At 39.9% G+C, this 26605-nt stretch overlaps 5 protein-coding genes and 1 long non-coding RNA gene across 24 annotated transcripts in view; 4 read left to right on the top strand and 2 right to left on the bottom strand.

The window, feature by feature from the left end:
* LOC107222766 (kinase D-interacting substrate of 220 kDa) overlaps positions 1–2007 on the top strand; it is a 44415-nt gene extending 42408 nt beyond the window's left edge. For 10 of the 13 annotated variants that reach the window (XM_046739015.1, XM_046739003.1, XM_046739014.1 and 7 more), the window contains 5 exons: positions 17–226; positions 323–497; positions 590–852; positions 971–1157; positions 1236–2007. In XM_046739015.1, the coding sequence (XP_046594971.1) occupies positions 17–226; positions 323–497; positions 590–852; positions 971–1157; positions 1236–1417 (1017 nt within the window). In that variant the 3' untranslated portion in view covers positions 1418–2007. Of the gene's footprint in view, positions 1–16; positions 266–322; positions 498–589; positions 853–970; positions 1158–1235 lie in introns of those variants that run through there. The other 3 variants (XM_046739006.1, XR_006904175.1, XM_046739016.1) reach the window with 3 other exon arrangements.
* Positions 2008–2546: 539 nt separating this feature from the next.
* Positions 2547–9013, top strand: LOC107222769 (nuclear receptor-binding protein). Of its 2 annotated transcripts, none has more exons than XM_046739035.1 (11): positions 2547–3375; positions 3520–3627; positions 3772–3996; positions 4072–4202; positions 4302–4396; positions 5619–5702; positions 5808–6095; positions 6173–6332; positions 6604–6790; positions 6871–6990; positions 7134–9013. In XM_046739035.1, exons 1-11 carry the CDS (start codon positions 3247–3249, stop codon positions 7416–7418), a joined length of 1812 nt encoding a protein of 603 aa, XP_046594991.1. In that variant the 5' UTR covers positions 2547–3246; the 3' UTR covers positions 7419–9013. The 2 variants fall into 2 exon arrangements, with proteins under 2 accessions (XP_046594991.1, XP_015517758.1); XM_015662272.2 differs by having other exon boundaries at positions 2554–3375; positions 5796–6095.
* A 226-nt stretch (positions 9014–9239) lies between these two features.
* LOC107222762 lies at positions 9240–26102 on the bottom strand. 3 transcript variants are annotated; one of them, XM_046739018.1, is made up of 21 exons: positions 25543–26102; positions 24514–24624; positions 24317–24408; positions 23408–23500; positions 23233–23336; positions 15552–15616; positions 15205–15364; positions 14967–15109; positions 14660–14864; positions 14386–14547; positions 14001–14282; positions 13642–13893; positions 13395–13570; positions 13171–13320; positions 12759–13056; positions 12433–12642; positions 11694–11844; positions 11390–11612; positions 11201–11330; positions 11012–11132; positions 9240–10925 (listed from the first exon to the last, which is right to left on the bottom strand). In XM_046739018.1, the coding sequence occupies exons 1-21, from the start codon at positions 26100–26102 to the stop codon at positions 10168–10170; spliced, it is 4446 nt and encodes a 1481-aa protein (XP_046594974.1). In that variant the 3' UTR covers positions 9240–10167. The 3 variants fall into 3 exon arrangements, with proteins under 3 accessions (XP_046594974.1, XP_046594975.1, XP_046594976.1); XM_046739019.1 differs by having other exon boundaries at positions 11694–11742; XM_046739020.1 differs by having other exon boundaries at positions 11694–11742; positions 12505–12642.
* LOC124294234 lies at positions 11548–14105 on the top strand. The gene is made up of 3 exons (XR_006904178.1): positions 11548–11644; positions 12687–12855; positions 14011–14105. It is a non-coding gene; the product is annotated as an uncharacterized LOC124294234 (long non-coding RNA).
* On the bottom strand, positions 16056–17651 carry LOC107222773. Its single transcript, XM_015662277.2, has 2 exons — positions 17226–17651; positions 16056–16679 (listed from the first exon to the last, which is right to left on the bottom strand). Exons 1-2 carry the CDS (start codon positions 17279–17281, stop codon positions 16346–16348), a joined length of 390 nt encoding a protein of 129 aa, XP_015517763.1. The 5' UTR covers positions 17282–17651; the 3' UTR covers positions 16056–16345.
* LOC107222772 (electron transfer flavoprotein beta subunit lysine methyltransferase-like) lies at positions 17747–24399 on the top strand. 4 transcript variants are annotated; one of them, XM_046739041.1, is made up of 4 exons: positions 17747–17927; positions 19457–19950; positions 22599–22933; positions 24281–24399. In XM_046739041.1, exons 2-4 carry the CDS (start codon positions 19485–19487, stop codon positions 24362–24364), a joined length of 885 nt encoding a protein of 294 aa, XP_046594997.1. In that variant the 5' UTR covers positions 17747–17927; positions 19457–19484; the 3' UTR covers positions 24365–24399. The 4 variants fall into 4 exon arrangements, with proteins under 4 accessions (XP_046594997.1, XP_015517762.2, XP_046594999.1 ...); XM_015662276.2 differs by having other exon boundaries at positions 17748–17918; XM_046739043.1 differs by having other exon boundaries at positions 17926–18011.
* Positions 26103–26605: the final 503 nt, after the last annotated feature.

Below are 26605 nucleotides of genomic sequence, written 5' to 3'. Positions count from 1 at the left end.
TTTACATTGATTTTAGGAGAACAAGACCTCGGACGCCCTGTCGGTGATCGTTATTCGAGAAGAGCGTATCATCGATACACTTTTCACAGTATTCGTTGCCGTCATGGTCTCAATAATGTACATCAACTTTGGCGCTGCCATGGACTGGCCACTCTGCAAACGTACCTTGAAGCGACCGATCGGTCCGACGATCGGGTTCGTTTGCCAGTTTGTCTGGATGCCGCTGGTAAAATAACTATATTCACTGATCGATGTGTTAGTTTGGGTAAACTATATCATTATCTGTATCAGTAATAATCACCTGTATTATACCAATTCACAGCTGAGTTACGGCATTGGATTAGTCCTGTTTCCAGACGATCCTGAACTGCGGTTGGGGATGTTTTTCGCCGGGGTGAGTCCTGCCGGAGGTGCATCTAATATTTGGACAGTAATTTTGGGCGGCAATCTCAATTTATCTGTAACAATGACCACCATCAGTACATTGGCAGCGTTTGGTGAGTTTTCCGACTCGCTTTTGTATGTACTGCGATATGATCTTTACAAAAATCGTTCGGAGAATATTAATCAAATCATGTGTGATTCGTAGGCATGATGCCGCTGTGGATCTTCACCCTTGGGAGTACGATTTTCAACAGTGCAAACCTCGGGGTTCCGTACTCGAGGATAGCAATGTTCGCAGTTGGTCTTGTCATTCCATTGGGTATCGGATTCCTGATTCAGAAAAAACTGCCAAGGGTCTCAAGGATACTAGTAAGAATACTGAAGCCGTTGTGCAGTCTGCTGATCATTGCTATCATCGTATTCGCCATTATTACCAATCTGTATCTCTTTCAACTGTTTTCGTGGAGGGTAATTACACAATTTTTACTTCCAAATAGCACCGTCAAAAATAATTGCCATATTACTCTAACCCTAGGTTTAGAATTTCCCAAGAATTACTCAACATGCTGATCAAATTACTTTTCAGATCATTGTTGCCGGTATTGGATTACCCTGGCTGGGGTATTTGTTTGGGTATTTGCTCGCTCTTGTTCTGAGGCAACCGGGCCCTGATATAACGGCAATCTCCGTCGAAACCGGAGTTCAAAACACCGGAATCTCGATATTTCTACTCAGATTCTCGTTGCCGCAACCAGCTGCTGATTTGACCACCAGTAAGAATATACCTATTCTTGTATAAGCTATCATCTCTATTTCGGAGAATTATTTCAACAATTTCGTTTACTTTGCAGTTGCTCCAGTATCAGTTGCGATAATGACGCCAATTCCATTGACTATCCTTTGGATCGTGAAACTGATTATGGATCGACGGAAAAAATCGATCGCTGCTTCAGCTGAGAAACTTCAAGGATCTACAGAGCCGATACCAACCGTATCTGCATCTACTAAAACGGACAACACCGAAAATCCTTGATTTGTACCTTTCCGTTTTAGTTTTTTGTAATCACGTTGCTACGCGCCATATCGTAACAATATTTCGAATTCTGTATATTCATTTGCCTTATCTTATGAAAGGCTGGTATAGTATCACGCATTTAATGTCTATTGATTTTCTATACAATTTTCAATCCACCGACACGTCGCGTACTTATCATTACTGAACATACCTACTGTTTTCCTTATTTTACCAAAGTTTGGTACGATACTGAATAGTTTAACACAAATTGAGAACAAATAGTACTCTTTATAGTAGATTTATACATATCTTGATTACTTAAAAAAATCCAGTCAGCAATTTACGAGCGAATGAATTTCGCGCAATATGCGAATTTAATCGGTATTTTATTTTTCCTGTAGAGTTATTTAGGCGACCAATTTTTCTAGTGATTCATTACTTACTATTCTATAGTTACCGTGAGGTAAAGAGTCACAAACTATGATGTATTATTATGATATAAAAAAAAAAACCTGGGACCTGGTCTTTGCAACTCTCGGATCAAAGTGTTCAGGTTGCGACTGAGGGGTAACCATCCCCATAACTTATATAACGTGTAACGCTAGACTATAGAAGAAGGAAAAGAAGTTCTAGGTTTGTGTAACCTTTCAATCAATTCCAGAACTAACATAACTACCAGAATGTACACCCACACACTCACTGTGCTGTGCCTTAATAACTTATTGCTAGCTAATACAGCTATGCTGTATATTGTACATTCGTAAACGTCTTGTTATACGTATAATAAGATATTGTTATTAATGTTTACTCATATATAAGATGTATATACTAAACGTTGATTATTTTTTTATTCAGAATATACGGTTTAAAAAAGAGAAAACATTTTAAATACTCATCGTTCTTATATCGACAATTTTCATCGACTTGAATTACGCGTACACGCATGACCATTGGAAAGTATTGGTATTATTAGTATTTATTAATGTCCATGACGATGTTGGACATCATTGGATTAATCCGTCTCAAACGTCTAAAACAATTACAAAGGATAAAAAAAATCTGAAAAAGGAGAAATCTAAAACGTTTAAAAAAAGTTGTACCTGGAAATTTAGAAAAATTTTTCGGGCACCGATCGTTGCATGTTCGGCCCTGTAAAAGTATTAGGCGATAGATGAATCGAATAGTTAGACGTGAGTTAGACAAGGAATGAATGAATGTATTCAAACTCCCCGATTTTCCCGCGAGAGGCAGTCGCTGCCGGTGGGCGCGGCGTTACTGTCGTGCTCAGACTTGTATTAAGCTTTTGGTAACCGAAGATAGAGTGAGATGATATTACAGCGCAATGGCAATGAGGAGTGTATAGTGTGTGTCACACGGTAATAATTCTCTCCCTTTCACGTCACACGGGTTTTAATTTGAAACCAGTGATCTCGATGGATGATATTTCGGTTATGAATTGTGCCGGAAACGGTTCGCCGAGTACCAGCGAATAAATTGTGTCGCTGCCGGATCGCGTAGTGCAGTAAATAATAATAGACATAATACGTTAAAATTGGGATCGGTCGTGCTGCATGTGTCACTCTAGTAGAGGAGGAGGCGTATACAATATATAAATACATTTAAATAAAAGATAATAATTTTATACTCAACCTCCCTCAATCCCCCTCTCGACTTCCCCTCCCTTCAACGACGTTTTCTACTCCATCAACATATTAATAATACATACTTCTTTCGCAGTGATCAAATGTTACTCTAAATATCAATATAATATTATTATGGTATTTAACTCAGTGACTCAGTTCTGCAGCTTTCAAGTTTTCAACGTGCCGTCATAATTGTTGTATGTAATGCCTGGGAGTCGATCCAGCACAGACCCAGAGCACAAGTCACCGCGGGAAAGTGGCGAAGATTCTGAGGATGAGAGTGAAATCCTCGAGGAAAGTCCCTGCGGACGCTGGCTCAAGAGGCGAGAAGAGGTAACTTATTCCAGTCGTCATTTTCACCTCATACGTGGTTGACAAAAATGATCGTATATATCTTATTTAGGCTTGCTTTTCGTCTTATTCTTTATGCCACAACAACTCGACCCACTGAATCCATCTGTTGATTTTTCTTTACAGGTCTACGTACCTACTAAATCTGCTCTAGCCGAAGGGTCCACCTTTGCAGGATCAGCTCGGAGCAACGCCACGGAAAACGACAAGAATCTCTCAAACCCCGATATGGAAGTGAGAATTTCTCCAGATTTTACCTCACTTTGCTAAGATAATAACTCTGTGTTTCTTAGGTTTAATAGTTATTGTCCGGGGACAGTTCCAAGGTTTATGATCGATTCGTGTTCTTCCAATCTAATCGAGTGGTATTTTTTTCAGGCTGAAAAGAGGGATTTGCCGGGTATTGATTGTGCCTACCTTGCTATGGACACAGAGGAAGGTGTCGAGGTTGTTTGGAACGAGGTACAGTTTTCCGAGCGCAAGAATTTCAAAGCACAAGAGGAGAAAATTCAACTTGTGTTTGAAAATTTGACTCAACTAGAGCATCCCAATATAGTGAAATTTCATAGATATTGGACAGATACTCACAATGACAAGCCACGAGTAAGTCGTTGGTTTATTATTTGAACAAAATAATTATATGTCTGCCGGATAAAAAGCTCATTTTTTATTTTTTAGGTAATATTCATAACTGAATATATGTCGTCGGGATCGTTGAAGCAGTTCCTCAAAAGGACGAAACGTAACGTTAAAAAATTACCACTGCAGGCTTGGAAACGATGGTGTACACAAATTCTTTCAGCGTTAAGGTATGTCACGAAGTTATTAAATAATAGGACAATCTTTTAAATTTTCCCCTGCTTTAATCTGTCCCAATTCGTAATACAATGATCAAATTCCTGTTTCAGTTACCTGCATTCTTGCTCACCTCCTATTATTCATGGAAATCTTACCTGTGATACTATTTTTATTCAGCACAATGGCCTAGTTAAAATTGGTTCAGGTAAGCAGTAATATTGAAAGCGTATAAGGCGGATGACGTTACGTACTTATTGCTGACCGGTTGTTCTGTCTTTAATGCTAATACGCAGAATACACATAGTTTTAATGGATGTCTAATTGTGCTTGATGGCTTTGCTCGTTTGCAAAAATCATCAACGGATTATTTAAGCAAGCAACTTGTTTTCAGCTGATTCTTTACAATCAGCACATAGCCGTTCTGATAAATGAAATAATATTTAATCGAAACAGGAAACAATGACATTGAAACGTGAGTAGAGAAATTAGAAATCTCCACAATTATAATTGCATAGTTGGAGAATACCAATGATGTCACTACTAAATACTATTGTAAACGAAATGGGAACTATGTAAGGTTTTTGCTAGCAGTAGATAGGACAGAACGTATTCTAAATTTAGATGTACACAGAAGTTAGACAAAAAGATTGTGTTATTCTAATGTTCCTTTTGAACTAGGAGTAACTTGAGTCCTCATTTTTAATTGTAGCAAATAGCCTCTAATCTAGATAATGAAAAAAAAACAGCAATGCCTTCAACAAGAGAGACGAGGGTACAAACGTACTTTCACCGTATCTACCGGAGAAATTAAATTTTCGACATCTACAACCTATCAATTGGCCTCATAACTTGCCACAGGTGGCGAAGTGGTGAAACTTCTCAACTTGGCAGATTATCACCTATCGCCAGCTAAGTAAATTAGGCACAGAGGTAAACAATATTATTATTATGCATAATTTATTAATTATAGAAAGTATACTTTTCAAGTACTTCTTTCACACTCAGTTACGATGCTAAGTGTAATCTTATTTTTAAAAAAGAACCACTATTTCGTCCTGAGAATAGACGTGAAAAAATTAATGAAGAACATGTTATCTGTGTGTCAGGATATACTTCAGAACCGAATGAAATGAGGGCTCAATTTACACTTGTAATTATCTTATTATCGATTATATCAATGATTCTTTAAGTACTTCTATGAAAAAAAAATTTCGTGGGTATGAAAGGATCAACTGACAAACTACAGTAATTACATAAAAATCTTGAAATATGTGACAGACGGAAAAATTTTCCCACCATATAATAGATATTATTCCAATGTTTCATGGGAAAAGTCTTCTGTACTGCCTGTACTTTTTTTTCAACTTTTTTTCACATTTTTGAACCATGTTTTGGCAAACTAAAAGTGAATTTCTTTGACATTACAGTGGCGCCTGATGCTATTCATCATCACGTAAAAACCTGCAGGGCAAATACGAAGAATATGCATTTTGTTGCACCAGAATACGGAAGTAAGTTCCATTTAGTATCAGCCAAAGACTTTGGACCCGTAAGAGAGGAAATGCTTGTCCAATTGTTGATGATATATTTTTCTTTCTTTCTAGTTTTATCCTTAGGCTCGTTAACTCCGGCTATTGATATTTATTCCTTTGGAATGTGTGCATTGGAAATGGCAGCGCTAGAAATTCAAGGAAACGGCGATACTGGTACCGTAGTTACGGACGAAAATATCAATAAAACCATAGAATCGTTAGATGACAGCCAGCAGAAGGATTTCATTCATAAATGTCTTCAAGTAAATCCCATCTGTCGGCCTAGCGCCAGAGAACTTTTATTTCATCCTCTACTTTTCGAGGTTCACACCCTGAAGCTGTTGGCGGCACACGCTTTGGTTAATTCAGCCAGTAAGTATATCGTGCCTTTGTCTAGTATTGTTGGTCTTTATCCAAATACAACAACAGATATTTTCTTTCATTTTTAGCAAATATATCAGAGACAATAACAGATGAGGTGCTACAAAGGCTGTACGGACCCGACACAGTCGTTGCTGAAGTACGTTATGCAGATCGTTCTCCGTACCAAATTCGTTCAAGTGATATTCAAGTTGCTGAAAAATTAGAGAAATTCGTCGAAGATGTAAAGTAAGTTTTGGATTAGACTCGCTCTCTATATAGTCACATTTAAAATGATTGTCCTACCGTATTATATGTCTATCGATAGTCTGCACATGTGCAATTTTTCTGCTGTCTTACCAATTTCTTTCTAATATTATATCGCCTTTTAATTTCTTTGTAGATGCATCTAATACTTGCTAATAATTGATCTCGTTTAAGGGTATGAAAATATTCAACTTTGAATACTCGTGCTGTTCTGAATATCGAAAATAATCATCTCCTCTCGATTAACATTCAGGTATGGAATATACCCGTTAACTGCATTTATGGCTAAGTTACCGCCTCCGGTTCGACCTCGTGCCATATCCCCAGAAGTAACGGAATCTGTCAAGTCTGTAACACCTGAACCACTTGACTTTGAATCTCGGAGAGTTGTAAATATGATGTGCAACGTGAAGCCTAGAGAAGAGAGCCGTGAACTTCTTGTAAGTCTTTGTTAAATTTGTTACTTCGATTCATATTCATTTTTCAAAGCTGTTGTTACACTATTGTTCATTCGTTTCAGATGACGATACTTTTGCGAATGGATGATAAAATGAACAGGCAACTCACATGTCCTATAACGCAAATCGACACGTCGATGCTTCTCGCACAAGAACTCGTACATTTTGGGTTTATCAACGAGGTAAGTGCGGACCGATAAAGCTAGAGAGAAAAAAATCGTATACAAGGTGTAGGAACAACGAAAGGTGTACTGTCCCTACAAAATATTGGCAGGAAATTCATATAATGCAATAAAATTTGTACAATTGTACGTATTTATTTCAGAACGATCGTGATAAGATAGGAAATCTAATCGAAGAGGCATTAAGAAGTTGTTTCAACAAGCAAATGATGAATCCTGGAATGGTATCCTTGACAAATCTTCCAACGCAAACGACACTGTTACTCTCCGGGCCTGAATTTCCGTGTTTGCAACATTTAGATAATAATTCCTCTGTCGCTGGTGTTGCAACAGCGAGTGGCGGTGAGAATTTGATTGGAAATTCGTATAAAAAAGGAACAGAAAGTAGGGAAGCAGAATCATCAATAATCGCCGACAGCGGTAGTTAACCATCGAGAGGATTTGTGATAATTCAGTTCAATGTGCCACCTTGCACATTTTATATATAGACTGGCTATGTATTTTTATATTTAAGTAAATACGACAGAAAGTGGAATAATGAGGGAGATGAGCTTGGAAGGAGAGGGGAGGAGGAATCGAGTCGTGGCTTTCAAAAAAGCATAACCGTGATGATAAACATGCACATTTTAACCGAATATTTCACGGTACGATATGACAGTGAGTGAACTCAATTTCAGGGTCGAAATATTTGGTAAGACGAATAAAGTAAATTTTATTTAATAAATCATATTAGAAATGGTCATATTGTATTATCGCTGAAATATTAGTGAGACAAATTTTATAACATTCTTAGGGTCTATAACTCTCTCTTTGAAAAAGAAAAAAGAAAAAAGAAAAAAAAAAATACTTTACAAACTCTCAGTTATGACGGCGCCGCAAAATGATAAGTGTATTAATTCTTTGATATTACTACATGAATTTTTTTCGTTTTCTTTGCAAGGAGACGTTTTACCTTCTGTTAGTCCCGCTTTTGCTACATACATAATATTAATATGCTTAGAGACGCATTTTGATAATTTTTTACTTTCTCCCCAAAGACGTACGCGAGGAAAGTAAAAATAGAAGAAAAATTATTTCTTATTTTCAACTCTGGAACTTAATTTCGCTTTCAGATAAATTTTCTCGTGTACATACAATGTATTTCTTTCTTTTTTCATAATTAGCAATTTGTAAAATTCTAAATTATTTTACGCACTTCGAGAGATTTCACTTTGTTAATTCAGCATTTTTGCCCCTGAATAATACTCGTTCGTGTACGCAATTGATACCATTTCTGTTATTTTTTGATTTTTTGTTTCTACTAGTATTGACAATTGAAAAAGAAAAAAACCCATAAGAGACCGTGTATCTTGATATTTGAATCAATAGGCATTATTTTTATATATACAATGAAAATTCGAATAAACCACTTAATTTAATAATAAATAATTTAGAGAAAAAACACGTACCGCGAACAGAGAGCTAAAAATTACAAACGCATTTTTTGATGACAGAATCGTGTGTTTTTCTTTTCTTTTCTAATTATTTTTTACCTATTAGTCCGTGCGATCATTTTAAATATCACCAACATCTGTTGAGCAGCTCCGCATCCGCCATCGATATGTCCTACCATGAAATAAAATATGTACCTACCTAGCTGCGTGATACCTTGTACGCAAAATTGAGTAACAGATTGCGTTAATAAAAGTAAGATAAATTATAAATATCGAACGCTCGAATGCTCGGAAACTTTGTTACAGATTATTGCATATTTCTTGTGAAAATCAATTAAATATCTCGATTCTCGTACCACCATCACTACTACTACTACTACTACTACTACTACTACTACTACTGCTACTACTACCTACTACTACTACAACTACTGCTACTCGCGGAATAATAAAGCTGCGCCACTTTGCGCAATTGTTTATAGCAGCGGTATAATGCCAAATTTGTTCGTTGTACCTATTAAGTGTAATAATCGTAGTATGTATAAAATGTAGTAGGTCTCTGAATCACCAATAAAACAAATATTTACAAATTTTTATGCATTCGAGGTACAAATGATTTATTGTATGTATGTATACGTTGCCAATGTGTCTTATTTTTCGAAAAAAGAATTTTCCATACGCACGTACCAACTGTCGCATTTGATTAAACCAGAATTTTTCATTGAAAAAACAAACCTTCCGAGAATGTTTTGTAAACGTGTACGTATGTAACATACATAATAATTATTTTTCTGTTAATTTTTTTTTTTTTTCGAACAACTAACTAGGTCATGGCACAAAGAACTAGTCAGAGTATATAACTACTAATAGATTTTGTAAATAATATTAGTAATAATTACTAATCTTAAAGTGTAAAAAGGTGGGATAAAATAACAAATATATTCAAACACGTATACGTCCACGTACGGTTCAATAATTGTATAATGTATATCACCGAGGTATGATATTTATATAAAATTTACAGAGATTTATCATTGGTTTAATTATTTGTCATGGAAAAATTTTTCATATAATATTAATTAAATAATTGTATATTGTTTAATTTATTAGTGTATCATTAATTAAAATTTTCCGTACAACAAATTTATATAATTTGAATAAATATAATAGTATATGTATATTATAATTATACACATACACACACATACCTATATTTACACACACTATTGATCGCGTACAAATGCGTATGTATGTTTTTTTACGTATATGTGTGTATGGCGGAAACACCTGTCCTCGTTAAAAATTATTTACAACTTATTTATGACATATAATACCCTATCAAGTTATACATATACTATAATCATATCTCTGAACAATCATTTTAAATTCCGTACAATTCGCATTGGCAGAAAGAAATACAGGCGTGAGGAATTCTTTATTATACAACAATGTCATTGCCGGTGCATATCGCTTATAATGTTGACTATAACGAATCGATGTGTAAAACGAAAAGGTGCGATGAAATGGAGCTAGAAGAAGGACGGATCACATCTATTGTATAAGTGTATGCATGTGCATACATACCGTGTACATACAAATTAGTATTAGTAGTATTAGTAGACCACCCTAAGGGTACCCCCATAACAAGTAGAGCGAGCGTACCAACTTTCTTCGGATCGTAGGTAAACTTAATTTGGCAAGACCAACAAAAACACAGTCATTCCCGTGAACAATTTGTCAGTCATTACGACTCGTTGCCGTGTTTACGATTTAACAGATAGTCAAGATCGTGAGAAATACGATCTAGCATCCCGCTTGCTGTGCTTTCGCAATCGGTGACGATAATTTCCGGTGCATTCTCTTCACCGTCGGGCTGTTTCCGTTCGCTTGTATTCGCTATGTCCGGTATCGGACTGACATTGTCCCTCGCCTTCACTTCAACCGGCCGCAGTTCGATCTCGGTCGGTTTTACGGCCAGTGTTACGTCAGGCATCGTTCCGATCTTCATCAGCCGCGATTCGACGTCGGCGCTGCAGAGAACCGTCGCCGAACCGCTGCAACTTCCGGGCATAACGCCCTGCAGAGGTACACTCGGAGCCTGAACGATGTACGGGTTGAAGTCCCTCAGCGTTCGATGCTCGACGCCCTCGTAATTCGAATCGAACGCGTAAATTGCGCTCCCGCTTGACCCCGCACCCGTCATTGCGTTTCCGATTCCCCCGACTTCCGGAGGCTCGAGCCTTACTTCCTGATACTTCCTTGGGCTCGTGCTGTAGTTTTCCAAATTCACATTGTCCGTACCGTCGATTCGAATCTCCGGCAGGAATCTACCCCCTAATGGGATTCCGAAACTCTTGTAAGACGGTACCGCCGGCTCAGCACCGTATTCTCGAGTATCTATGCTACCCGCTGCCACCCCACGGACTTCCAAGTACGATGGCTCGTTCAGCTGCATCGATTGACCCACCTCGTTTTCTGAACTTTCATTACTCCTTGAGCAGACTACCGGGTGTGGAAACAATCAATTTTTATACTTAGATGCCATCCGACTAAATGTAACTGCGATAGTCTCAATTGTTAGTTATTACCTTTCACTGGGTCGGAAATCTCTTCATCGCTCAACTTAGCCTTCCACTTCAATTTCTGGAATAGCGGAGTTACCAATTGAATTTCACTGTTCAACACGTACCCGACTATCACAATAAATCCCTGAAAAAGAACGGATTAAACATTTCAAATATTGTCGGGTTCTCTTTTCTCTTCTTCGCTTTACCCACCAACAGAGCACATAACGTAGCGAATACGTAGTGAACGATTGTGGATGATGAGTTGACGTATAAAACTGACGAGGTCTCCATCGATATAATACCGCACAATACTACAGCAGCACGACGGAGCAGCCGCATTCTGTGGAAAAAAATTTTTAAATTAAGTCAAGCCAACGTGCTTCCCATAATGCATATTACCTCATTTCTATCGTTTCTTTTTTCAGAATGTTTTCTGCAACAAGAGCATGGGCCTTGTGTACAATACCGATGTGCAGCAGAATGAATATGAGGACCATGATCGTGGCGCAAGTTATGAATATGTTGAAGACCCCACTTCCAGTCATCAGCCACCAAGACTCGTGATGCCAACCGGTGCTTTTGTGGGCTAGTTCGGTCGCCAGAACCGCCAGGACTGGAACTCCTTGGGATTTAACATGGGCGTGATTGAATGCTGTGAGTATCAGTTGTTCAGTTTAAGAAATGAATACATTAGATACCTCACCTGTGATTACCGCGATCACCGTGGGCTGAAGGTGCTGGCTCTGTTGAACCTGGGTTAGTTCGGCATAAATAATCATTGCCTGGGATATCGGAGCTGACATGCCAACAAGAAGAAATGCCTCAAGAGATATAGCTACCAGGGAGAAGGTGCTCTGCGACCAAATAAATAAATTATTATTATTTATTGGTGAATGTTGATAAATTTACAGAAAATTTGCGTGAGAAACCATGTTTGGTCCCTTGCAGAGGTGGACTATGCACCCACACATGAGAAATTTTTAACAAAATTTTTCACTATCATGATTATGATCAAGTAATTTTTTGAAATATAACCAATAGTAAAAGTAAAAACATTAAATAAAGTTGCTTTACTTGTTTTTATGTAAAGTGAGACTAATAAAACAAGAGTTTCAATGCGTTGTGCATAAACGTCCTATTTTGCAACATTTACCAATTACTCAGTCTTATTATATTTTAATGAATACAAAAAAATAACTAACTTCCGTATTGTTTGGGACATAAATAAAAATATCGGTTTTAGCTTTGATTTTAATCTTTTTCTGGATATGTATAAATATATTTTTATGCTTTACTTGTGAATTATTGTAAGCTTCAATTGCGTCTATACAGCTGCTTTTAAAAATATTAATAAATTTGAAAACTCATTACATTGATTCGCAATATTCGTACTGAAGAGATTTGCAGGTGAAGAGTAATCGTTAATTTAGACAGATACATACCTCTGGTAGGGTTTGATAAGTGGCGTAACTGAATATCCCCATTGCTCCAATAAGCCCGGTGCAACATTGTACCTTAAGAAAATTGAGCCAGGTACGATTCTTCCACCAATATGAGCCCAGGATGATAGATGTGAGCAAGCACTGGAATAGGCAGCTTCCACAGCCCACCATCACCACCAGAGTGGCTTTTTTGTGTTTTGCTAGGGCCACCTGAAATAGCGAACATCGATTACATTAAGACTTTTTTGTTTCAGACGAAGCGGCAGTCGAGGAAAGCATGCTTAACAATTGAAAGTTTGAAGAATACCCAGATTCGAAGCACTTACCCGAACTGCCCGTGCTGTCAGAAATACGGCGAAGGTTCCAGGATGAGGACAAACACACTGCGTTGCGGTGCCGTCCTGAAGGGTATTGCTGACACAGGTATTGAGATTCCATGAACCTGTAAAATCTGCCGCCCCGCACGATATGTTCCATATGCCAGAGTGATTTTGGATATGACGTAACAGTAGGTCGACCGATATTTTGCCTTGTATAGAAAGCTTTGCCACCTTTTTTTCCGGCAATATTGCATCTACCGTTACGATCCGCGAATTAATTCGATACTCAAGATCTGTACCATCGCTTAATCAAAAAGCACACAGTAGAATATGATTGGTTATTCATATTGTTAAAACCATCACTCATCGATATGCGTATTATTCATTCATTTGTTATCAGCATACAGCGTCTACTCACTCGAGTTCCGTGACGTACACATTCGGCAATAAGCCTGACAGGTTTTTGTACACGATACTGACTCCGCTAGTTGTATCGTCTGTCCTTTTTCCTATTAAATCACTTCTCTTCACACGGATAAGAACGTTGTCTTTGTACCATTTGGGATACCTAATTAGCAGTTGGAAGGAGTGGATGATAAAATTCTCATTGCAGCTCTAGATGTAATTATACCCATTACTCACATAAAATCAGGCCCAGGAATTCTCATCGTCCGGGTCACACCATCGCTGTTATCTATTTGCAATGGAAGTACGTCAGCCACCATCGCTGACAGTGCGAGGTGCATTTGAGGTGGGTGCGCCTGTTCAGCCCAGTACACCAAATTACGACGGGTCAGTTGTTGCATCAGTGTCAGTTGCTGGAAAAACAATTAGATGCAGGCAGTTGGCCATTGTTATGTTGTGGACTGGAACAAAGTTATCGGCTTACCTGTTCATTCAGCACAGAGTGTTCATTCGCGACAACGAAATTAACGATCCGCATAAAAGGTTCGGCTGAATGAGTCAAGTCAGTAAGTTCCTTTGTAGCGTTTAGATATTGTTCGATTTCCCACAAAAGTGCGACTATGCGATCCCCCTCACCCGGATACAGAGGAGTTTTCCTGGACCGCAAGAGGTTCCAGTATGCTTTTACAGTTTCGGCGCCTGTCGTATTCTGGTATCCTAGTGTTAAACTTTGAAACTTTGGAATGAAAAAATGAACCCTTTATGTATGATAAATGAACAAACCACCTATAGATAAGCGTAAATTTTAGAAGAAATCAATACCTTCAAACTAATTCGACTTACATTGTTGTAGGGAGTGAACAAGGGCTCGTAGAGACAAGCAGAGAAATCGGGCAGCTGCCATTCTGGCGTCGTTGCATCCTTCATGGAACAGAGCCTAGCTATACGGTGACCAAAAAAATTCTCCGGGCAATCAAGAAGCGCCTCCAATCCTGGTCCAGTGTCCGGCCACCTCACTCCCCATGCTCTTTCTCTGAGACATATCGGTATCCGCGTACGATTAACGACCTCCACTCGAACCGCCATCGATCTCTGAGCAACGTTGCACGTGTATATTGCTGATTTCTGGAATTTGACATGAGGGTATGAGCACATTACACTTGTAAATATGCACATAAAACGCCTAAGTCGGTTGAATGAAAACTTTATGTTGCAGGTACCAACGTACTTGTGCGTTTGTAATCTTCAATATACTGCCGGCTGGAAAGAGATCCTCCCACACTTCACTTCCGGGCTCGAGCTTCAATAATGCACGATTTTTGCTCCAGCCGAACCCTATGCCAATGCTCCGCATGTTGGGGGTCAAGCACTTCAGTTGAATATTGCTTCCCTGGGTAATGAAAATTCTAATTTAATTCTAGTTAATCTAGTTAATCCCACATCAGAATACTGCCAGAAGTGGGGGTCATAGCTTTACAATTTACAGTACAACCATCACTAACCTTTTCAATGGTCGCGCTCATCGGAACCACTCTGACATTTGGCTCGTCCCGTATGTCGATGGTCAAGCTCTTGCATTGCTCCATGCCCCAGTCAATCACTTGACAAGTATATTGGCCTGCGTCGAGCAATGTTGATCTATCTATTCCAAGCAAAGAGGTGTACTGATCCGACCCGTCATTAGGTAAAAGTTTCACCCAAATTTCTCTAAAATACAACAGGCATGTTCGAATATATTTCATTGCGGTTATTCATTGATGGAGTCAAATTACTTGATTGAGTGAAAAATCGTCTTATTGTATTCATCACCTTGTTGCTTTACTCGTATTAACCAACATTCCATCTTTGTACCAGGTAAATGTGAGGTTGTAGCTGCCCTGGGCGACGCATGATACGATAAACTGGTCACCTAATCGTACTTCTCGCTCGTTAAGCTGATTGATTCGTACGTTCTGAAACACTCGGAGTTTTGGAGAAAGTGGTCTATTGCAACATCTGTCAAACAACGTATAGTATATATGTGAATACGATAGATTAGCACTCTCACCTGCAACTTCAGCGCAGGCTTTTGCTGGAAAGTGAAATGTGTCGATTCAAGCGATATGTCCCCGAGACGACGTCGTTGTACCAGCCGATTGAAAGACTCTCGTATTTTATCCCCATCATATGTGTTTCCAAAGAAGTGAAAAACCACCTCTGAAGTCGGTCTGCGTGATGAAACAGTTAAGATAATGTGGCAGGACGCCGAAATGTGATATCCAGAGGGAAAATTTTCATCCTTACAAAAAGTACTAGATCCAATTTTACGTTTAATACTCCATCTTGACCATGGATTTTTGGTGTATGTAATATATATATATATATATATATATATATATATATACACCTACTCACGTTATGCTTAAGATTTTGAGCTCCTCCACCGAAGATATGTTAGCGTTCCTTAAGTATTTGGCAATCTGAAAAACAATTGTCAACTATTTAACTTCCCTCAGGAAATGTTTACGCATCAGTACGCCCAGTTTCTGCATCAGGGGAAAGTTTCGCTTTGGGTTTTTTTTTCTTCTGATTTTTCCTCGAGTGATATAAGTAATGACGTTCGATACAATTTTTTCACAGAAAATTTTTCATATGCAATTAAAGAGAATGAGGATGATTTTTCAGGGTAAAAATAAGATTGCCGTATTATGTTCTATAAATATACGTTTATTTTCATAATTTATCATATATCTTTAAATTTCCTATACATATATATAGATATGTTAATTTTTCAAATTATACATACAACAATATATTTCTCCATATTCTTCATAAATAACAAAGAAATAAGAAACTGCCAAAACACCAGTGGCAAAAGGTTGCTTCTTATTCATTTATTTATTTTTTTTCCAGTTCGCCTATTAATAAATAGCGAACATTTCTTAACTCTCGCTCTCTCAATTTTCGCTTCTGTCCTCTTACACATACATATATGCATATACACAACTATACAAATTCAGCATATTATGTCTTACAGGACATCGCGCACAAAACATTGTGGATTTATCTTCTTCCACCCTCATGTGAGACAAATTTTCCAGCTCAAGATGCTTTCAGCACATCTATGTGGTCTCGCGGTTCCCGCGAAATTTTATCCAAAATGTTTCAATTTTTTTTTTCTTTCAAATAATTCATATCCAACTGACAAATCACGCAGGTGGTTCTAGGTCAAATGGGTCTTCCGGTGCTATCAAGACGCAAGAAATGTCCATATGCTGAGGACCCAACGCCGCCCTCAAGTACTCGGCTCGTACTCTAACGACCTCGATATCATGCTCGCGACAATAGGCTTCGAGTAGGGTCATCTGGAGATGCCATGCCGAATCCGTCTTCTCGTACAATGAAACAAGGCATACGCTCCCTTGCAGGCTTCGACAACCCCGAGAGGCGAGGGCTTGCAGAGTAGGCCGCATACCACATGTCACCTGCATTCCTGTCCCCTGAGATCTTAGCTCTTGCTGAAGGTTGGATGGAAGTTTGCCACTGTAAGTTATCAGATATTGTTATAGCGGGTATTTCTTAATAGCGAAACGTGAATATATATCACAAGTGTAAAAGCTTGAGGGTAAGATGGTCAAGATGGCTTTAGATTTGGTCAAAAGATTTACAGAGTAAGAGTTTGGAAGATTCACCCGATGAGTTAATTAACTAATTGAGTTTCGTAATAGCAATGTCCCCTGACCAGAAAGCAAATGATTTTATAATAACCAGGACTTTGTCGTGTGAAAGGTCATTGAATGAAACATTTATCACGGTTGATTTATAGAGGATTCATTCACAAACAATCAGATCTGGAATATCGTTGAAATTGAACAAAAGTTATGGTTTTGGCTAGTTAGAACGAGTTGTAGTGAGATTCTTTGAGTTCAAATTTACCCCGTCCCATCCCATGTTTCCTTATCTTATCTGTCACCGTTTCAACGATTATTTCATCATTATTTTACTTTGCAGTTTATTTGACCAGACCATGCCAATATCTTGCAAACAATTTCACATATTTCAATATGCAACTTCAACTTGTTTCCTCACCTTTCAAAACTGACGTTCTGTGGCGGTGGAACAGCAAGTACATCCTTGTAAGTCATTTTGGTAGTGGTTCGCAGTTCTTCTCTGTCAATTTTCGACCGGAACGATTGAACCTTGTTGGCCGTGGGTGGAATTCTTACGTCGGATGAAAACAATTGATCGATCCGAAGGTCAGTGGTAGTTCTAATCGATTAATCAATGGACTCCTTTGGTTGCGGGTAGTTTCCCGAATCACTGTACGTTATTCACATACAATATCGATTATCACTCGATTAAACAATACAACGCACTTTGGACACGTTTGTTATGGAGTCGATTCTAACACGTAATCCTTTTCTCGGTTTTCAGGTCTCTCGAATGATTTCTCACTGCACAGTAAGAGCCGCTTTAAACGTATCGTTTAACAAGTCGGCTGAATAAATGTTACACGAGTGTCGTGTCCGCGATGCCGTTCCCCTATATATGGAGGCGATGAATCCCCTCCGGGTCACCCGGATCACGTGGTCAGGGTTATTCCAGTGAAATTCTTCCGTTCCTCCGTTATCCGTGTTGCCGACGATTGCGTCGCACTCTCGTTTGTGGGCTATTTGGAGGCGTATACATACACGGGGCGAGACTCGATCGCACACCACTTGGCAACCAATTGAGACTCCTCGGAATCGTATAAGTTTCCCGGGCGCGGAATCGCGCTTTAGTGTGAGTCCTGTACGTATAACGACATACGCGTAAAAGCCGGTACACGAAACGAGAAGAATACTCACCAAACGCAACTGGTTTCCTAGGACTTATGTACTATTCCTGTAACCATAATCATTTTCCTCAATGCATTTTATATATCAGACATTACAAATTCGGCGAAAGATTTTGGTGCCGGTCTGTCGGAAGAACTTTTATTGATACAGATGGCAACCTCGAGTCTCCGTTACTGGGATCAAAGATAGTGTGCTGTATTATAAAAGCCATGGTTGAATCATTAATTGTTAAACTCGAACCGTGTAGCATAGACAGCTGATCCGTTTAACGTGTAAAACAAATACCGTGAGGAATTCAAAAACGTCTGACGCAACCGTCAGCGTTGGGGAACAACTCTGTTTAATTGCCTGTCGCTTAAAGGTCGGGTTTAGACTGGATTCAAGAGTGAGAAAGCGGCTGGAATTCCGCACGTCATTTCTCTCCTTTCTCGCTTCTTCTCTCCGGTTTCAGTGCAGTTTATTACGTTCCATTCTCTCTCTCGCTCCAGTCCTTCCCCCTCACAAAAGTGACTCATCAGAACAACTTTTGAACGGATGAATCGGTTGAATGGACGAAGTCCATGGCCCCCCTATGCGTGCCTGATTCCGTAATTCGATCAAAGGTGACAGAGTAGAAATTTCAAAGTTTTCGGTTGGTCATAATGACTCTTATCACCTGTGAAAACGGTGATAAAAGCTACAGAATGAGGGGCCAGAAATCGCTATACTCTAAAACGTTCGGTGTAATTCATAGAATTCGTATACGATCTTTTCCAAATCTTCTTGCTTGGAGCGACCTTTTTGATCGTCCGAGAAATCAAAATTGCGTAAAATCCTAAAATCCCCGCATTTCAAGTCTTAGCGTGGATTTATTCATCGTCTTAAACAAAACAGAAGAGTCCTCCAATATTTTTCACCTGTTGTGCATTATTATTTTTCCTTATTTTCAGTTCTTTATCGCGCACGCCCAAACATGCGTGGCGAAATCTCAACCAGTCCAATGATATCTCTCTCTTCACAAGTCTGTATCGCCCGTCGTGTAATCACAAAATATTGTTGCCTGGTATACGATGATTCAGCACGTTATAAGGAAAACAGGCGGTTTATACCCGAGCCCGTTTATCAACATTAACGACTATGTCTACAGAATGAATGTGCATTCACGCATACTAAACAATACGGATAGTTTTCGACATTCACTTGTAAACCCCCCAAGAGTTTGAAATATAACCGCGGAAAATTCTCAGCTGGAAATTAATGCATAGCTAATCATTTTCCGGCAAGTTCCTTAATTTTAGTCTACGTCATGGTAAATCGTTCGCCATCCTGCATCCTGACGTCTATTTGCTATTTTTTCTGTGATTCTAATGCGGGTATACGTTACACGATGCGAATCGTGCTGACCTGTGAAAATGACAGAAATAAGAGCATGTGTCTGTAACTCATAATAATTTACATGGAAATCAAACAGTTCAAAATACTAACTGTTTTCTTTTTTTACAGCTGAAAGATACCGGCACGTGTGAGTGCGATGTGGGCGACGCTTATCGTGAAGCGCGTAACTTCTTTTCGGCGAACTGCGGATCGAGGAAAATCAACAGTAGCCGAATACTCGACGTCTCTCGGAAGCAAGCATACCGCGCAAAAATCAGAACATCCCAACAATCGGATGTTGCAGCAGACGATCATCGGAAGCACGGAAATATCGCGGGCTCATCTCACTCCGGAGATACGGCTGCATCTTTTGACCCCTAATTGCCCTTTGTACCATGCCCCAGCGCCTTCAACAGCTAATGGAAACACGACGTTCGCAGAACCATTCTGGAGCATATTCTGGCCCGGTGGACAAGCTTTAGCCAGATTCGTCCTAGACCGTGGCGATGAACTCCTGAAAGACAAGTCTGTCGTCTTGGACCTGGGGGCCGGTTGCGGGGCAGTTGCTATAGCTGCGAAACTCCGAGGAGCTCGTCTCGTTATCGCGAACGATATTGACCCAGGTTTGGTTTTCCTTGTTTATTACGTAACTTTGAGCTTGGTTATGAGATATGCCAGCATCGTGTCGAACTAAAAACACTCACAGAGTCAATAAAAATGGAAGTGAATTGATTCTGGTCATTGAAAAAGTAGCGGCGTTACGACATTTCCGAGATGTGTGAAAGTGCGGACGTTAAAACGGAACTAGACCCAGTTTTACAGCAATTAGCGTGAACACTCGCGCATGTGTGCGTGTACGTCGGTTTGAAGACTAAGCGGCAGCCGCGAACTCTTGTCGTTCATCACCGTGGCTATTCTATTTTTGAGAATGGCCAAGAACGCGTAACATGAGCGTTTTGTGGAATATCAAAAAGATGTATCAGCCTAGGCCTCTGGGTATAAAGTCATTTGTCTGAAAGGCGTTCGATGAATATACATATCTCCTGACACGGCAGGAAATGAGATAATTTTCGGTGAACAGAGGGACGTATAGCGAGTAGTTAGGGGATGTGCTATACATATTTATTATATACATTTATAAACTTGCTTCCGTCAATTTTCAGACCAGTGGCCCATCTGCGTGCATATACTAAAGTTAATGCAACACCTTCACTTTCGAACAAATGGACTATTTTTATAAATATATAATATACCTATGAGCAGAAGTTGAAAATTTTAGAGTACGATCGTTTTGTTTCGAAATTTCAAACGTGTAAAATTCATATCACCTTATGAACCTCAACTTTGGTATTTTTCATTTTTGCACCGCAGGATTGTTTTCAGTAGATTTAACGCAGAAGATACATCGTGATAAAACGATTATAACATCGCGGTGCAAACCGATGAAGAAGAAATTGATAATTATTCGGCATGCATTTTTATTTTCTCTTTATAGACGCTCGTTCCGCGTGACTGGAGATTGCGCATGATTATGTGCATAATAGAAGCAATTAACGGTACGAAGCGATGAACAAAAATAGAATGTCGGTTGGTGCATTCGCGTGTTTCTTATTGAGTAATGAAGAACAGGCAATAACAGGAAAATAGAATCATCGTTATCACGCAGGAGACTAGTCTGGAGTCGACGACAAACGGTCGGACAAATAAGGTCTCGCATATATTACTATGCATTATACCGCAGCAATGCAGCGGTTATTGGCTTAAGTAAGAGTCTGGTATTTCCCCGTTTCCGTTTATAATATTGTTACAAAGGGTGAAATCACCCGTTTATAAACCTCTTTTATCTATGTCATTAAAGAGGGGGCAAAACGGGTGATTTCACCCTTTGTAACAATATTAAAAATAGCTCGTCTCGCGTATATACACACGTAATCTGTACTTTCATTGATAAACGAACGGTTATACTTCTTGTCTTTATAATCTCTAATCGATCTTGTGCCAGTTATAACACGTCTAGACTGATTGGCAAAATCACTGTATTGCGTTAGTATCGTAAGATATACCAATTATACCTGTCGACCGATAAAAAAGCGCGAAATCTGTTCTGCGAAACGTCATGGTTATCCCCCGCCGAGAATCGGATCGTGCCGATTTACGCCGAGTATATAGCTACAGTGCATGCAGTATACAATATGGTATGGAATTACCTAAGGAGCTGACTTGTTCGTTTCATTCAAACATCGGGTCCCGGGTATTGCCAGAGGCATTGACGCAGATAGAATTATAGTGCCCGCTTACATAGGAACAGGTTTCATTCCGCAACTCAGTATTTAAACACGCTTTCCACGTATACACCTAATCTGCATTTATGTAGCCGTTTATAGAACGGGGCTCTCTTATCTAATTTACAATAGAAGAATGCTATACTCTGTGCCATATGCGAGGCGATTCTTCAACGGAACTTAATCACTTTAAGATTATTGACATAGATTTATAATATAAGTATAAATTACTAAAATTTGCTGATTCATGTTCAAAGCTCGAAGCGGTTTTGGGTAAGCCCAATTTTCGGTTCCAACCGTTTCCAAGACACATAAAATACACCCAAGTGACAAACAAAAATTTCCGTTTTCTCAAAAGTTTCCATTTCAATTCTAGATTTCATTAATTTATCTATCACCTGAGATCGTGGCATTGACTAGTTGTCCTCGGCTCGACTGCCACGCTTATATGCACAGCTATTTAGCTAATTGGAAATACCTTATGAATTTGTTACTATATACGATCAAAGTCATTCCGCCCGTTACTGACCTTCGCTCTATATTTGAAAAATCTATACTGCGTGTCTATGCACATATAAATTGTAATTAACGTTTATCTGCATACAATTAGCATCCACGCAGGAAAAATTTAACCATCAACACCGACGGCGAACGACGGTAATTCATCGCTGCAGTAACTGATGTTATCGTAGGTTGTTATGCATCGGGAAAACCACGGAGATGGACACCCCTAATAATTTGAATAGTATAATAATTTTGACAACGTTCAAACGTTGCGTACGGTGCTTTACCTTATTCGTAATGTATTTTCCCCCATTTTTTCCGGTCTCCTTCTAAAAGCAGAAGGTTTCGACAAGCTTTCTCCGCGCCCTTGACCCGTCACGATCGGCGACGGAATTCACCGTCTCGGAGTTCCTAGAATATATTGACCAACACGAAAGTGCCGCTATATCCTACTTTACATTGTGTTAATTTTCGATTTTTTTCAGTTGCGTGCGTGGCAATCGGCATGAACGCTACCCTGAACGACGTGCGAGTAAGAACATCCGGTCAAAATTTATTAGCAAAGCCGTTCGGGACGGACCAGACAGCCGACGAACGTTTCGACGTCATCTTCGTCGGAGATTTGCTCTACGACGAGGAGATCGCTACGGTCCTGGAAACCTGGCTCGACGAGGCTCTCCGTCAGGGCACGAGTGTTTTTCTCGGCGACCCGGGAAGGCACGGTCTCACCGATAAACTTCGCAGAAAATTGAGAAAGCTGGCGACTTACGAACTGCCAGATAACGTTCGTCGAGAAAACTACGGGTTCGATACAGCCACGGTATGGCAGTTCTCGAATCACAACTCGAACTAGGTTTGAAACGAGTTTACGACGTGGGTAATAAACGTTTCGAACTATAATACAGCGATCAAAAGTCGATCAAGTTCAGCGTCAATTCCTTTGATTTTATGCGAAATGGGGAACAGAGTACACAGCTGTGTTTTACGTTCATCCGCGAATGCGGGAATAGAGGCAAATCGAGTATTGAGGGTGATGAAATCTCGTTTGCATCTGATCAATTCGACGCGGCAAATAACTCCGGGGCTCAATTTATTATGGAAATAATACCAGAGTCCTACCTGTCGCACCAGTAGTGCCTCCAAGCTGCCTTGATTCGCGAGAAGCACCATCCTCACCGACGTCACGTTTGTTAGTTTTATTCTACACTCAAATCTCGAACGATCTACACCGAGAAACGAGACGCTAATTATAATCTGGAGTGACATATTATAATTGTTAAACACATTTACTTACCGGTTGTTATTTTTGTTCCGTTTCGACAATTGCAGCCTCTGTTTTGCACCCCGTTAAACGGGCATTGCAGCACGCATCCCTGGTCTGTGCAATCTGTAAAAGTTGCAGGGAATATACGTGTAATCTATCGAATTGAAATGCAATTAGAAAGTTACGCGGCAAATTTTATAATGATAAAAATTCTATAGTGATAGTATAAAAATGGATGAGCGAAAATATAACGATAAATTGATGCATACGAGTAGAATGATTGTAATTGAATCTGGGTAAAAAAAATTTAATTATTAGAATTAACCAAATGTACGCGTCCGGTATTTCAGCATAGCTTGATAATAGAGGAGAAAACCTAAGAATAATAACTATTAAGAATAAATGGAAATTGACTGGTATACGTTTTTATATCTCTTTATATACGTGAGTCTTATTTTAACAGGAGTTCAGTATAAAGTCCCCCTATATACAAGTCTTTGACTTCCTGTGGGATGCACCTAGGTGTGCAATTCAATTGTACTGATCCGTGTACTTTTTGGGAATAATATTATTATTGTTATTATTTAGATAAAGCGCGTCGAAAAGTTTGAGTGAAAAAGTTGCGGTCGTTCGTTCGTTTATCGTACGATGTATAAGCGGCTCAAAACTCATGCGGAAAGCTCAAAGCAAGTTTTTCCGGTAAAGTTTTAACGACGCATTTTTCCCTACGGTTATAATCCCCGAGGTAGCACAATCGTGCCCGGAAAGCACTCGGTCGGATAAACTCTCGCTTGGGCGATACATACACACGTACGACAATTGCACCGAATAAATGAAAATGAGTAACGATTAAACTGTTTGTTTAATGAATATTGAAGTTTTTTGTATGCTTAAACATTCCAGGATTGGATCTATCGCACTAGTTTGAGATCAGCTTACCCTTTGCGGATCTTTGCGGTGCTTGAACCTCACAGTAGTTTCCGGTGAAACCATCCGCGCAGTGGCATCGTATCGCCTCAGCCCCCACGTGCCTGTTCAAAAAGGATTAAGTAGAAATCATACCTCCTTATGTTCCAAACCGAAGATGTTTATCGCATTCCATCTTATCGGTTTTGGCTGAACGCTTATTGCTGTACCTGCAGGTCGCTCCATTTTGACACACCGGGTGCTGCTGGTCATCCAGGCACAGGGGACCGTTGGAGCAATCTGCCCCGGTGAAACCGTCGAAACATTCGCACGAGAAGGTCCTGTGAGGAAAAAAAACACATGGAGGCATGGAAGCACGATGGTGCGTTGCAATGACGGCGTTAAATTTATATCCACGCTAAGTGAAAAGCGATTTGCAAAATACGCCCGATACATTGTGTATAGCCCAAGATACCATTACTCTTCCTGTAAGCGATTTTAATCGATAGACAAACGACCCTACGCGTCCGAACGATGTTGTGCGTCATTTGTATCCTATAGGAATCTCGCTGGGAAGCGAAGAAAAGTAGATAAAAATGAGGGAAAAAAATAAGATAAGCAAGGTGCAGGGTGCGTGACTCTTAGTTACATTCTTCTCGGAGGTTGAGAGACTGCTGGCTCACGTTTCTGCGGGAGGGTCTATTCTGTGAGGGATCGCGAATCGCGAAAGGGACGAGACCTCGCTGCTAATCAATCTAAGCCCGGCATCGGCTCCCCTTCTGATCGCCCTCCGCACTCGAACGCACTTCTTCGCGTCGCTGCCACGAAATTTTCGATTATCTTACTCCAATGCAGGGGGGTTGGCCTCGACGGTCGATGTACATATAGCTGATATAGCTATAGCTGATTTTAAATTAAACGATCCTCAAGCCAGGGGTTCTCTCTTTTCTTCGTCGACGTTAATCTTCAAGGAGTTTAAACTTTGATCAAACAATTCTTTCCAGGCTGCACAGGACCCCCAGGAATACGTGGGCGAAAAGAGCGATTGAAATTCCGCGCATCCTGAGTCCCCGGGGTCAGACTGACGATTCTCACGTCGTACCGGGAATGGTATGTTCATGCGCATATACGACGAGGTGAAAGAATCGCGCGATATATATATTTCCCGATATCACCGTTTTCCAACTCTCTGTAATGTAACAATTTTGGGACAGCGAAACCTCGCCTGCAATTTTCGATTTACACTGCAAATAGCTTACGAGTAATTCGCTGCGACGAAACAGCTCCCGGAGTAGGAGCAATCCTTGACCGAGCAAGACTTCGGGTTGGTTGGTCCGCCGGACATCTCGTAAGTGATGTTGAAACCGAAGACGTTTAGAAGTCCGTTGAGGACGCGGACGTGGTTTCCCTCGAGTCGGTCAAGGCCAAAGTCGATCACGAGGATCGGCCGGAAAGTCTTAAGCCACCGGAAGTCGAAGATGTTGCTCTCGGTGACCTCTTGGATCCTGGTAGCGCCAAGATTCGACGATTCTGACTCGTAGTAAGCGTACTCAGTGAACGTAAGACCCTTGTAGACGTACAACTGCGTCAGATATACCGTGATCGAGCCATTTTCTGCCAGCAGATCCGACGCGTCGATCACCCATCGACACTTTATAGGCACCTCGAACGGCCCCGGAAAATTTGGCGTCAGTATCACCCCCCTGGAGGCTGTCAGCCGGCCCCCGCAGGACGAATCGGACCTCGATTCAACCACCTTGACGAGGAGGCAGAGACGGCACACTTCCAAAACCAACGGCCAGATATACTTATTGTACATTTTAACTCTACCTCCTGGCCTGCCTCCCTCCACCCAAACCTGGACACAATTTTCAAGATCAAAGTGTTACGGCTTCCAATTGTATGTAGGTATGTATGATACTAATTGTGCCGACTGTATTTTAATTTTTCATTCCAACAGTTAGAGCCAGATCAAAAAGGATGCACATTTATCTGTATTCATAAATTTATTCAGTATAACGAACAGGATTGGAACATTTTATCTCCAAATATTTCTACTAATATTTTTATACCGTTGACAAAATAATTGTTATTAAAATCTCTCCGTCCAAAAGACGGATCTTTTTTCGCAGCATTAAACGAACTCCGCCTTAGAAATTGAAATGATCAGGGAATACTCATGATTGGGTAATCTGAATAACATATTGTGCAATGTGGCTAAAATAAAAACCAGCAGCAGTGCATATCACATGGAAAGAAAAGACGCGAATTCTCGATAAAATAAAAATTGTTCATCAGACATTCTAAGAAAAGAAGAAATAC

Source organism: Neodiprion lecontei, chromosome 4, assembly GCF_021901455.1.
Source record: "Neodiprion lecontei isolate iyNeoLeco1 chromosome 4, iyNeoLeco1.1, whole genome shotgun sequence".
NCBI classification, from domain to species: domain Eukaryota; kingdom Metazoa; phylum Arthropoda; class Insecta; order Hymenoptera; family Diprionidae; genus Neodiprion; species Neodiprion lecontei.
The sequence above is the reverse complement of the archived record's forward strand: the minus strand, read 5'-3'. Positions and strand labels throughout refer to the sequence as shown.